General features: G+C 39.5%; 1 protein-coding gene across 1 annotated transcript in view; it reads right to left on the bottom strand.

Annotated features, from left to right (window-relative positions):
* Positions 1-12,965, bottom strand: part of LOC121376891 — a 109,143-nt gene extending 96,178 nt beyond the window's left edge. The window contains exon 1 of the mRNA XM_041504674.1: positions 12,724-12,965. Within this exon, the coding sequence (XP_041360608.1) occupies positions 12,724-12,738 (15 nt within the window). The 5' untranslated portion in view covers positions 12,739-12,965. The remainder of the gene's footprint in view (positions 1-12,723) is intronic.
* Between the last annotated feature and the right edge of the window lie 1,724 nt (positions 12,966-14,689).

The following is a 14,689-nucleotide window of genomic DNA, read 5'->3' as shown; positions in this document are numbered from 1 at the left end:
ATGTAACATGAACCCTGTTTTTCGTGGATCAGACCGTAGGAACGAAATGGGGTGGGGGTCATAACCTCAAGTGGGTGGTTACAGTCTCTATAATGGGAGCACGAGCCATTCTCTTTTCCTTTGTAGAGTTGGACAAAAAAACCCTAACATTTTCGTCTTCAAGTGAGGGGTGACAGCCACCACCGCCCCCCCCCCCCCCCCCACCTCCCCCCTCCGGTTTCTATGGGCCTAATAACTCGTGACTAACATCGTGACTGTATCATCTATATTTTCATCTGGGTTTTTGTTTTGGTTTTTTTTTACTAGATTTATCACGTAACAGGGATAATTATCAACGACTCAACGCGGAATGCCTGACTAACAATGTTAGTGTTTGGCAGTAACTTTTAACATTTGCACGCGCTGTTTTTGTTTACATAGTATCGGCTAAACGTGTTAGTCATAAGTAGACTTTTGTTTTGGGGGGTTTTTATGTACATAAACATGCTTGTTATTATTGTTGTTGGAGAGTGGAATCCGTGATAATTCTGACACGTAATCTTCATAAGAAACCCGCTACATTTTGTTCATTAGTAGTAAGGGATATGTTTTGTTATGCACTTTCCCACATGTACCACGGTTTTTGATATACCAGTCGCGAGGCACGGGTTGGAACGACAAAATACCAATGAATGGGCTCACTGAGGGGGTTCAGTTCAGTGACCAAACACCGGCCTCGGTGGTGTCGTTGTTAAGTCATCGGGCATAACGCTGGTAGGTACAGGGTTCGCAGCCCGGTACCGGCTCTCACCCATGGAGAGTTTTACCGACTCAATGGGTAGGTGTATGACCACTAAACCCTCTTCTCTCTCACTAACTACCAACCACTAACAACTAACCCATCGTCCTGGACAGACAGCCCAGATAGCGGAGGTGTGTGCCCAGGACAGCGTGCTTGAACCTTAATTGGATATAAGCACGAAAATAAATTGAAGAATGAAAGAAAGAAAGAAAGAAAGAAAGAAAGTGACAAAAAGTCTCAAGCGAGCACTCTACCGACTGGTCTAGTTCCCGCCCCATAATAAGTGAGATTTTAAATTAACATGTTAGTATTTATTACTATTTATTTATTATTCCGAGGAAACCCGATACGTTTCCTTTACTGGCTAGAACTCTTTTACATGCACTTTTTAACAGACATGACAGCACATACCACGGTGTTTGATATACTGGGGCCCTGGTTAGGACGGGAAAACCCAAAGTGTCCGCCGAGGAGGTTCGATACTACGGTCTATGAGCTTCAGTCGTGCCCTCTACCGTCTGAGCTAAATGGCAATACTGGATCAAAGCCAAACTGAGTGAAAGGCGCCGTTGGGACGTGTATACAGTTAAAAAAAAGATTAGCAGCAAGAGCTCCTTTATAGATATATATTTCCCCACACACGGAATAACACATACCATGATAGTATCTTATGCGTCCGTTAGAAGGCATGGGTTGGAACGGGAAAATACATCAGTGTTTGAGAAGGGGTGTCGATTTTACGATATACTGCAACCTCAGGCGATCATTTTTCATTGAGTAACATCTTGCTCCAAAATCATAATATGTTAAAGTCACAGATCCTAGTTACAACCCGCATTTAAGTTGATCTTAGGGCTAAGATCGCTTCGTGGAACGGGGCCCTGCAACACACTTGGAGAAAGTTACAATATAGAGAAACGCGAGTCTGTGATGTTGAACCAGGGAAATACTCTTTTTAAAAAAATAGGTTAGAGACATTACTTCTCAGTGGTACGTGCGTTTTGAAAACAATACGAAAAATGCATTTCGTGGTATTAGAAATACCGGGATGACCAGAAACACTTCAGATGTACGGAAATAGATAATCTAAACAATAAAATGTAAGTAATGTTTGATTTCAGTTATCAAAAAACGCTTCTAATAGTTAAAAATACGCCGTAGGGTTTGAAAACTAGCGTCTGTCGCTTTAAAGCATCTTAAGAACAGAACAGAACAGAACTTCATTTTCTTCCTTCAAAGCCACCATCTGGTGGCATCAGAGGAGTACATTATATAAATTATATATACATATACACGCATACGTTAAGTGACAAGTGTTTATAACACACAAATAAGTAGTCCAAGGTACCATCCCATAGTATGGTACACTACATTTCGTACCTTGCCATATTTACCCGCATAAACCCATTCGTAATTGGCCTCATTTCATTGGTTCCCTGTGGGCAAATGTGGGCTAATCGTGTAGCTTGTTACATATTTCTTTGCTACTACAAACAAACATGACCGTTTCCATGGAAACGTGTCGTCGTCTTTGCCACGATATTTGCACCAAAAGACAACGCAAATCCATATTTATCCAGACATTCCCCGTATTTGCCCAGTTATCAGAAGTATTAGAATACATTTTAAACCGTGCTCATATAATATATCATTATAGATGGGGGCAGCCATATTTGTTTCTTGTCCAATGTTAAGCACACTGTTATTGGTCAGTTATGATAATCATGCAAATGACATAGTATTATAATCGTTGTTTTATATTTATTTACGACAGAATGCCACTAATAGTCGGTTTATGCGTGTAAATATGTCAAAGTACGAAATGCACTATTTCATAAGGAATGGTGCATGGCTTGCGAAGATGATGATAAAGGGACTATTAGTCTACCAGTTGCATGTAATAGCGACTTAGCAAAAACGTGTTTATTATTGTTCGCATGTTCGAAACCTTCGTGGTATGTGAGCATGTTAAACTAGTTTCCTATTCCTATTATTGTTATATAAAAATATTTAAATATATACCTATAGCATAGTGTGCAAACACTACACATGCGCACACATGTATAACAGTTTCTGACTGCATTATGGGCCTGTGGCCTTTATACTGAATAAAAAAAACTTTACTTGTCTTGTATTATTATTGTGCAAGTATTGTTTACTTTCATTACACAATCATGCATGCACATAAAAATATACAAACAAATAGTTTCATTTACCGGTTGTGGAAAAACAAAATGAATTCATATACAAATTAAACAATGGGATAACTATCTGCTAAGAGGTCAGCTGAAAAAATTAAAAATGGAGGCCAAAGTAGGCTAAAGGTCTACAGAGGAGGGGAGTTGAAAATCATTCATCTAGAAAATGTGGATTTTTCTCTGTAGGTTACTTTTTCAACTTTATGTTTGTAAAGTTTGTTTAATTAATTAATCATCGACTGTTGGATGGCACCCATTTGGTAATTCTGACATCAGAGGAAACCCGCTACATTTTCTAATGCAGAAAGGGGTCATTTATATGCACTTTCCTACAGACAGGAAAGCACATACCACGACCTTTGACCAGTTGTGGTGCACTGGATGGAACGAGAAAAAAAATCCAGTCAGGTTAATGGATCCACCGAAGTGGTTCGAACCTGCGACACAAGAACCTCAAGCGAGCATTCAACCGACTCATCTAAATCCCGCCCCTAGCATTCTTAGGAAAACCACTGTTTACGTCCAGTGACGGCACATTACAATTTTGATAGTCTCAACTTAGGGTAATTATGCAAAGGTTGTGTTTGCGATCGATTAATTTGCAGTTATGTATCACAAATAACAGTGTAAAAATAGCCATGCATGGCACTTTCTGATATAATAATAATGCACCTTTAAAATGTTAAACTCGTTATTCGTCGTGTATTGTTAGTGCCGGTGACCCTGTTGTCGACCTACCTGTACAACTGTGACGGGGTACTCTGCGCATGACAGCTTCGAGGTATCCTCACATACTTCGAATTTCCCACCTCAGTAAGTGTTAATTTCACCCACTTGGGTGTTACCTTTTCAATAACACGCCTATCCCATTTCCAACAAACAATTTACGAGGACAAGTGGCATCTATTCTTTGGAGAAGACAACCGCTAATTTGTTTTGTTACATTAGAACGCATGTCTGACGTCACACGGACGTGAACACGTGGCTGTATCGCCAAACTAGATAAAAGTGACGTCATAGCGTAAATCCAATCGAGATAATATTACAGAGATTATTACCTCAGCATGGGTGTCGTACGAAATTTATTAAACGAGTTAGCAAACTGTTTTATATCCCAAGAAAGCCAATAAGTGTTTCATTTAACAGAAAACAAAAGTACATAGAAATAATATATGTATCAATCATGCGTTTAGGCAGTGGCGTAGTGAGGTGGGGGGGGGGGGGGGGGGGGGGGGGGGGGGGGAGCGCACGGGGACAATGTCCCCCTCTCTCCCAGTCAATCCTTCTTTTCTTTTTTTTCTTTTTTTTACTGTATTAAATTTTATAAAATCATACATACATACAGAGTGTGGGCCCCCCCCCCCCCCCAACCCTCCCCCATAGTGGGTTGAGTGCTTGCTTGAGCTGCTTGCGTCGCAGGGTCGAACCACTTCTGTGAATATATTCAATTCATTGGGCTTTTTTGTTGTTGTGGTTGTTGTTGTTGTTGTTGTTCCAATCAGTGCCCCACAACTGGACAAAGGCCGTGGTATGTGCTTTCCTGTCTGTGGGGAAAGTTATTATAAAAGATCATTTGCTGGAAAAAATTTAGCGGGTTTCCTCTGTGTCAGAATTACGAAATGTTTGACATCCAATAGCCGACGATTAATTGATCATTGTGCTCTAGTGGTGTCGTTAAACGAAAACAAACTTTAAACAATAGAGCAGTCATGATATAGTCAAAACACCATTGAGACTTTACCTGGTAGAGATACGATTTTGAAAGTGTTAATAGCTTTGTCATTCAGATTTAGTTTTTCCTGTTTTTCCTCTCTTCTATTGGGTTAGTTGTTAGTAATTAGTGAGAGAAGACGACGTAGTGGTCTTACTCATACCCATTGAGTCGTTAAAACTTGCTTTGGGTGTGGGAGCCGGTACCGGGCTGCGAACCCTGTACCTACCAGCCTTATGTCCGATGGCTTAACCACAGCACCACCGTGGTCGGTTCTGAATCATTAGTACTCTTCCCGTACTATAACTCATCTCGTCTGTAACACACCCCTTCTCAATCTGTTTTCAATCTTCCGTGACGAAAAGAAGGGCGAGATATACGCTTCCGTTTCGACAATGTTTGCATTATTTATTGGCCTCAGCAATAAGCGATTCCTACTATGTGCGGGGAAGACAAATGAGATGGAGAAGAAAGAAAAAAAAAAACGTTTTGTGTTTTGTCAGCAGGTGTGTAAAATGGATTACGAAGAAGCTGCCTGGACTTTGACCTTTCGAGAACAGACAAATCAGAATCTTGCGATTCCCACACCGCGCGGAGGAATACATTGAAACAGTGGCAGATTTAGAACGGGTCATGGAGTGTATGATTTGTTTGGCCTCGGCTGTGTCGTGGTTAAGTCATCGGACATCAGGCTGGTAGGTACTGGGTTCGCAGCCCGGTACCGCCCTTCACCCAGAGCCAGTTTTAACGACTCATTGGGTAGGTGTAATACCACAGACAGCCCAGATAGCTGAAGTGTGTGCCCAAGACAGCGTGTTTGAACCTTAATTGGATATAAGAACGAAAATAAGATGAAATGAAAGTGAATGATCTGTTTGGCCTTACGCCATGTCATGTCTTGGACAAATCAGCTAGGACATTTATAGGATGTTCATATTTACTATAGAATTTTATCGATTGCTACATACCATTCCCCGCAATGTGCACATTATATTATTTTATATATAAATATTTATGTATGCCTACAAAATGTATATTTTTTTGGCGAAAATAAACATGTGTAATGTGTAGATACCATTTATGTCACAACGAGTTGTTTTAAAATGTATTTCTTACACACCCGTTGGTGAGAACACCATGCGTTATTTTTGATAATGCATGGGTTGTTAACACACGAATGTGTATTAACAATTTCATGACATACGACTGGCTGCTCCTAGGTGATGACCAGGTCACCAGTGCCAAGCAGCCAGTGAAAAGCAACACGGTGGAAATAGATTACATTGTGACGTATAGTTAACCTGACAATCATGTGTCTGTGACGTGTAAGTTCGCTACAAACGCAACGGCTGTAAATAACTTTTAGTCCAAAAAGATGTTAAAACCTGGTATTTGCGGATATGTAAGAAATAGAATAATACATTCGTGTCCGTTAGATACCATTTATCTCACAACTCGTTGTTTAAAAACGTATCAAACTCGCTTTCGCTCGTTAGATACATTTTAAAACAACTCGCTGTGAGATAAATGGTATTTAACGGTCACTCATGTATTATTCTTTATCTAACGAGCGAAAGCGGGTTTGATACGTTTTTAAGCAACGAGTTGTGAGATAAATAGTATCTAACGAGCGAAAGCGAGTTTGATACGTTTTTAAGCAACGAGTTGTGAGATAAATAGTATCTAACGGACACGAATATATTAAGACTGACGTGCTTGAACCTTCAATGGATGTAATCATGTGTCAAATGGTTGGGTAATTTATCAGAGCCGTACCTATCAGGGCGGGGGGGGGGGGGGGCGAAGGAACGGAATCTGGGGTAGGGGCACAATATCGTGTGTGTGTGTGTGTGTTGGTAGGGGGGGGGGTGGCACAGTCTTAAGTGGCGGTATAAGTCTGATTGTTATCTTTATATATACTCTTCAAAAAAAGTAGGGGAACCTAAAATATTAATGTTATACGTTTTGACCACAAACATCCTAGTAAAGAACGTTCAGGTGGTTTATCAACACACCGAAACACATTCCATAGTTTGCACATGCACCATGCAGTTGCCCCGTACACGTGCGTGGGGTGTCATTCTCGATTTTGACAATTTCCAGGAAGGTCCTGTAATCACTTTGGAACATTATTTCTGTCAATCCTTTTCATTCTGTTGATCATACAGTTGTTATTGTTTTGTTTTTAGTCATTTTTATTGTTTGAATTTGCGATTTTAATACTGATAAAAAAACGTCAACTTTCAAATTTCACTTTTGACCCCAATCGTCCTTCAAGATCTTTAGTGGTCATAAAACCTACTGTAATACTAAACTTCCGGTTGTAATGTTTGCCCAATTAATTCACTATTATCATATAACCATTCCCCACAGCTAACATACCTTACAATTATGGCAATTGTAAATTCTTATTAGAGTTCCTCTACTTTTTTGAAGAGTATAGAACAGGATAAACAAAATAGAAAAAAACGTCCATTTTCGTCATCAAGTGGTGGGAATAGGACCCCGGACCCCCGCCTTTTTTTCTTTGGGTCTTGGGCGTCAAGGGACAGTTGCACCAGCACGAATTACGAAAAGGTACCCATGTGTTTACTTGTAGCATAGGAAATGTTACATTCTGATTATCGTCTGTTAAATTTAAAACATTGGGAGAGCTAAACTCTTTCCAGACGTTTTATATATCTAGGATGTCCAGCGGTGCATTGTATTATTAATTTAAATCGCCCCTGCTTGGCTGTTAGCCCGAGTACATTTCATTGTAAGAGAACTAGACGGACATTTGGACAAGACAACAACAACAACAACAACAACAACAACAACAAAAATGTTTTATTTAACGACGCACTCAACACATTTTATTTACGGTTACATGGCGTCAGACATATGGTTAAGGACCACACAGATATATAGAAAGATAAACCTGCTGTCGGCATTTCATAGGCTACTCTTTTCGATTAGCAGCAAGGGATCTTTTATATGTACCATCCCACAGACAGGATAGTACATACCACGGCCTTTGTTACACCAGTTGTGGAGCACTGGTTGGAACGAGAAATAGCCCAATGGGGCCACTGAAGGGGATTGATCCTAAACCGACCGCGTTGGACGAGCGTCATAACCGTCCAAATGTTCGTCTAGTTCTCTTACAGTCAGAGTACTTGCGCTAACTGGTTGTATGCTACACATTGCTATTATAAATCATGGCGTATTCACGCACCTATAAATATTAGGGCTGTACATCGCTTAAAATAAATTGGGGGGGGGGGGGGGGTCCAATAAAAAAGGAATCTGGCCAAAGGGTATTGATAAAAAGAGTATTTTTAAACAAAAAATATCCCCACCAGCCATCTCTAGGTTTGTCCCTGACTATAATGGCTATCGATATCCTTACACGCGTCAAGATTGTAAGGTGTTTGCTAATACATCATATGAACGTGACCAGACAGATAATAATGTGTGCGTACTTAGCACCGTGGGTTATTGCTTGTACTTAACACTACAAGTGTTTTCTTTGACACACACCGCGTTTTCACTGGCTGTCGAGGAAACCGGCTTCGGTGGCGCAGTGGTTAAGCCATCGGACTACAGGCTGGAAGGTACAGGGTTCGCAGCTCGGTACCGACTCCAACCCAGAGCGAGTTCTTAAGGGCTCAATGGGTAGGTGTTAGGACCACTACACCCTCTTCTCTCTCATTAATCACTAACAACTAACCCACTGTCCTGGAGAGACAGCCCAGATAGCTGAGGTGTTTGCCCAGGACAGCGTGATTGAACCGTAATTGGATATAAGCATAAAAATAAGTTAAAATGAATGAAATGTCGGGGAAAGATTAAGCACAGTGGGTAGAGCGGTCGCATAAGGTGTCTGGGTCGTAGGATCGAATCTTCACGGGAAACCCACTGAATTTTTTCAATGTTCCGCAATTTGTATATCAAAGGTCGTGGTATGTGCTGTTCAGTATGTGGGGGAAATGCATATAAAAGATCACTTGATGCTAATTAAATTTTGTGCGGGTTTCTTATGAAGACTACGTACACAGAATTGTCAAAACATTTTACATCCACTAGACACTGATTAATTAATCAGTGAGCTCTACCTGTGTCGTTAAACAACAACAACAACAACAACAACAAAAGGAAGGGGGAAACCTTCAACATGGCTGCATTTTACTTCATGAATAAAACATGAGACATTGACAAAACACTCCCTCCTCCCTCCTTATCATTTTATAAGGCACCACGTGATACACACCCTCCCTCCCCCCTCCCCCACCCACTAGAGTGTACGTAATTTTCGATCGGCTATTATACCCGAATAATTATATCTAAAAACTCTACCGCGCCTGTCTTATCTTCTTAATAAAGTTTATAAAAAGGCATTTTGATATATTTTCAATGTCTGACTATCATACAGTATGTAGCTATAGATACATTATCCCTGGGGAAACGTATTTATTACTTTAACAACAGTAGGTGGTCGCGTCTAAATCCCAGAAATTCAATGGCGAAATTCATTGGTTCGTCAACCGTAACAGCGTATAATTCAACCGGTGAATGGTTGCAGTGAATAGACCGGTAGTTGGTGTGTGCTAAGTCTATAAGTTTGTGTGTGTGAGTAGGCCTATATTCGCTGACGAACATTCCTTTGTGTAAGGGACGAGATTGTCGTTGAATAGTATGATATGACTAAATGTAATACAAGAACGCAATGGAGTCCGGAAAAGAAAGACATGCGTGTGTATCCAGTCCTAAAATAAAATTGGAGGCACAGTAATATAGTGTCATCTCCAGGTGGAAAAAAAAAGAAACATTTTTAAATTAGACAGAGTACGTTTTCGTATTTTGAACAACATCATCAAGAAGAAGAAGAAATCAAAAATAAAAATTTAAAACAAAACAAAACAAAACAAACAAAAACCGGAGAAGACAAAATAGGATTTTCCGGTAGGGTGTGGCTGTCCTTTTGTTTTCCACTCCTCTTCACCGTTGTTTTAAAATAATAATTTCCTTTAACATGTTTCTGTTCGTCATCAGAAAGGGACAACTGATAATTATGATGTTATATATAAGAATGGAGTTCGGAAAAGAAAGAAATGCTTGTTTATCCAGTCCTAAAATAAATTGGGGCCACAGTATATAGAGTCATCTCCATAATATGTATATATATATATATTTTTATATATATATATATATATATATATATATATATATATATATATATATGTATGTGTATATATATATATATACACACACACACACACACGTGTGTATATATATGTATATATATATATTATATATAGAGAGAGAGAGAGAGAGAGAGAGAGAGAGAGAGAGAGAGAGAGAGAGAGAGATGTATATTTTATACATTTTTAAAATAAATATTTCAAAAATAAATTAATTAAAACCACTATTTGTACAGACCAGTTATAATGACAGTTTAATGCAAAGTCATAAATTGAATGAATGAATGAATGAATGTTTAACGACACCCTAACATAAAAATACGCATCGACTATTGGGTGTCACAAAAGGTAAGTACTAGTATATGAACATATAGTCATAAATTTCTACTAGCAGAATTATATCGATTATCACGTGATCTGTCTGACTCAAGTGTTGTCTTAAATAACTAGATGTCTGTCAGTTGTATGTATTTTACATAATTAATTTCAATCAAATGAATGAATTAATGTTTAACGACACCCCAGCACAAAAATACACATCGGCTATTGGGTGTCAAAATTTCAGTCAAAAGATATATATATATATGAATTTGTAGGCCTTTCGAGAACATATCGAAAGCTATGCTCAAACTATCAACTGTTGCAACGGAGTTGCGCTGTAACTTCCTCCACTCCCAACTTACGACAGGTGCGCTCAGATTAACAACTAATCTGTCGTAGGAGTTGTATACGACGATAATCGAGTTGTAAGAGCGCTTAGACTAGCAACAGGACAGTCGTAGAAGTCGTGAGACCAGCGATTTGGCTAACTCTGTCGTGACAGTTGGTAGTCTGACACTAGCATTAGAAATAAAGATGATTTTCCCACTCTTCTCGTTGAGTTTTAGGATAAATATAACAATTCGATGACGTAGGTTATATTGGCTTTATCCTGTTTATTACGAATGGGGAATTCCACTGGTACGTCTCGTTGGGTTTTCTCAGGTTAAAGCCGATAACCTACGTCATTGACCCGTCATTGTCTATTATTAAAATAATACTCTATATCGTAGCTTTGACATGGAATTTAGATTTATTAACAAAGAGCAGAATAATTTAATATGGGCGGGGGAGGGGTGTTGGGGGTTTTTCTTTGGTTGTAGTTGTTTGGGTTTTTTGTTGTTTTTGTTATTGTTGTTGTTTGCTTTTTCTTGTTGTGTTTTAGGGTTGTTGTTGGTTGTTGAGTTTTTGGGGGGCGCCCCCCCCCCCCCCCCCCCCCGAGAATCTCACTTTTTTTTCTCTCTTTTTTATACTCCAGAAAATAGCATACACATCTCAGGTTTTAATTTGTATAGTGTTTCATATGTTTATAAAAAGTAGTGCATCCCCCACCCCCACCCCACCCCTAGGATTTTGATCAGGGTACGGCCTTGGGATTGTAGTTTGTGTGTGTGGGGGGGGGGGGGGGTTGCATGAATGGCAAGGATAAACGTTTCTCATGTCTTGGATCCAATTTTGTTTTTAATTTAAACAAAATTGATGCGGTGCTGATTTGTATTTAGATATGATTTTCTTTGTTTTCTTAGACCGGCCTCGGTGGCGTCGTGGAAGGCCATCGGTCTACAGGCTGGTAAGTACTGGGTTCGGATCCCAGTCGAGGCATGGGATTTTTAATCCAGATACAGACTCCAAACCCTGAGTGAGTGCTCCGCAAGGCTCAATGGGTAGGTGTAAACCACTTGCACCGACCAGTGATCCATAACTGGTTCAACAAAGGCCATGGTTTCTGCTATCCTGCCTGTGGGAAGCGCAAATAAAAGATCCCTTGCTGCCTGTCGTAAAAAGAGTAGCCTATGTGGCGACAGCGGGTTTCCTCTAAAAACAGTGTCAGAATGACCATATGTTTGACGTCCAATAGCCGATGATAAGATAAAAAAATCAATGTGCTCTAGCGGCGTCGTTAAATAAAACAAAGTTTACTTTACTTTACTTTGTTTTCTTTGTACATTTTGTAAATTGTTGTTGCTCTAGTGGTGTCGTTAAACAAAACAATTTTTTTTAAAACTAATTATTGATTACTGACTGATGACTGACTTACGGATTGATTCACTGATTGATTCATTTATTCATTCATTCATTGATTCATTCATCATATATAATGACTATCTGGAATGGCATTCCTCTTGTAGATGGACTGGGAAGAATGTATGAATGAATGAATGAATGTTTAACGACACCCCAGCACAAAACTACACATCGGCTATTGGGTGTCACAAATGGTAAGTATATGAAAATATTATTTATATATATTTATGTAAAACCACAGTGTAGAATACGTTGTCCTGGGGAGTGACAGTACATAGATCTATAGACAAATTTAAAACACATGGTAGTGATTCACGGTAGCAGCAACCTTTTTAAAACATCCCTTTTACTCTGCGATATGCTAAGATACGATTTTGATTCCGATAATCGTTTTGCTGCTCAGACTGATATTAACCACGAGGGTTGACACCCAATAGCCGATGTATTTTTCGTGTTGGGGTGTCGTTAAACATTCATTCATTCATTAACCACGGGTGTACAAAAATAAATCTTTTCTAAGTAAGACAGTTTTACGTTCCAACCAAAACCAACCATACAGTCGCTGTAACAGAAAACCAGGAATCGTTAAACACGGCTTTTGCTTTCACTCTTTACATATGTATTTATATTCCCTGCAAATAAACAAATACGTGAACCCAACAGGTGTTATTGCTTTAACACCTGTGATTAAGCGTGCGCGTACACCGTTACACGGCGCCTGTAGACAAAAGCATGTTAATCTGAACCGTACACAACACTGTACGTTTTAGCCGTACACTCACTCACCTGTAAGGTAGCCATATCGAGAGTTCGTGGACAGAAAACACTTCCTAATTTATCACAGGTAAATCCAGCCTTCCAGTCTTATCAGGATTCAATGGTACAAATAATCTTTCAGTCAACACACAGGTAACACAAAAATCAACATCGCTGTCGAAAGGGTAAATAAATAGGGAAGGGGTAAAAAAAAATATAAAAACTTCTCAGAGTTTCCCGACGTTGCGTAAACAGCGTGTACACATAGTGGCAGGTTTGTGGATTTACGTTTTTCCGGACAGGTAGGTAAAACGCATAGTCATTCAGCCGAAACGTGAATGTAAAAGAAGCAGACGATTCTTTTTTTAGTGTGTGTTGTTGTTGCCGGTTGAATGGCTATCTGACTCGAGACTACTGGAAGCCGAAAAGTTTCTACCTGGCGAACTCGTTCTGTCTTATATGCGGTGTTGTTCGGTCTGACGGAATATGACGAATTGCGAGGCAGGAATACATTCATTATCTGTTCGTAAAAAGAAGATTGTTTCGGGTGGGTTTGTTACTGTCTCCGAAGCACACCTTGCATTTTTAAGTCAAATAATATTGGGCTGTGTTTCGCCTAAAGACGCTGATTTATATAAATGTCACGCAACTGAGGTTCTTTACGCGGGGTAAAACTTTCAATTGTACGCCAGGGAAAGAAACTACGGCAATTCATTTTAACTTGATTTTCTCGATTATAAATATTCTACGCTGTTATATGGGCAGTCTGTACAGGGCAGTGAGTTAAAGGCGCAGACCCTAGTTTCAACTCGTAAAAATGGACACCAAGTTTAGTTAATTATCTACCAACCTGTAACACGCATTTGGATAAAGTTACAATTCAGTGAAACATGAGTCTGTGACTTTGAAATGGTGAAATACTCTCTGAAAATAGACTAAAGCTCGACTCCATAACTGTTGCTTCTCAGACGCACGTGCGTTTTAAAAAATATGAGAAATGCATTTTGTGATATTAAAAACACACGGATGACCAAAAAAACACTTCAAATGTACGGAAATTGATAATCTAAAGCATAAAATCTAAGTAAAGTATGATTTCAGTTATCAAAAACGGCTATAATAGTCCAAAATATGCCTTAGTGTTTAAAAACTAGGGTATGTCCCTTTAATTGTACGCTTGGGAACGAAACTGCAATTCATTTTGACTTGATTTTCTCGATTATAAATATTCTATTAAGGTTGACGCACGCTGTTATATGGACCGTCTGTACAGGGCAGTAAAGAAAGTTTGTTTTATTTAATGACGCCACTAGAGCACATTGATTTGTTTATCTTATCATCGGCTATTGGACGTCAAACATATGGTCATTCTGACACTGTTTTTTAGAGGAAACCCGCTGTCGCCACATAGGCTACTCTTTACGACATGCAGCAAGGGATCTTTTATTTGCGCTTCCCACAGGCAGGATAGCACAAACTATGGCCTTTGTTGAACCAGTTATGGATTACTGGTCGGTGCAAGTGGTTTACACCTACCCACTGAGCCTTGCGGAGCACTCACTCAGGGTTTGGAGTCGGTATCTGGATTAAAAATCCCATGCCTCGACTGGGATCCGAACCCAGTACCTACCAGCCTGTAGACCGATGGCCTAACCACGACGCCACCGAGGCCGGTGTACAGGGCAGTGAGTTAAAACAACTATTTTGAGTGTGCTGCCTTTGTAACATGCTCACGACAAACATATCATGTTTGATGACTATAATTACATATTAAAGTTATTTTCTTGCTTCGAATATCAGTGTATGGATTATATTAAAAATACGAATTATATAATATTGTCTGAATGAATGAATGAATGAATATATGAATTAATGTTAACGACACCCTAGCACACAACAGGCCCGTAGGAACGACTTTGGGAGGGGGGGGGGGGAGCACTGACGGATCGGGTACAAACTCTATATCAGATTTTGGTTACAATGGCAAACATTAATG

Source organism: Gigantopelta aegis, chromosome 7, assembly GCF_016097555.1.
Source record: "Gigantopelta aegis isolate Gae_Host chromosome 7, Gae_host_genome, whole genome shotgun sequence".
Taxonomy (NCBI): Eukaryota; Metazoa; Mollusca; class Gastropoda; order Neomphalida; family Peltospiridae; genus Gigantopelta; species Gigantopelta aegis.
Note: the sequence above shows the minus strand (reverse complement) of the source record. Positions and strands in the feature narration are given on the sequence as shown.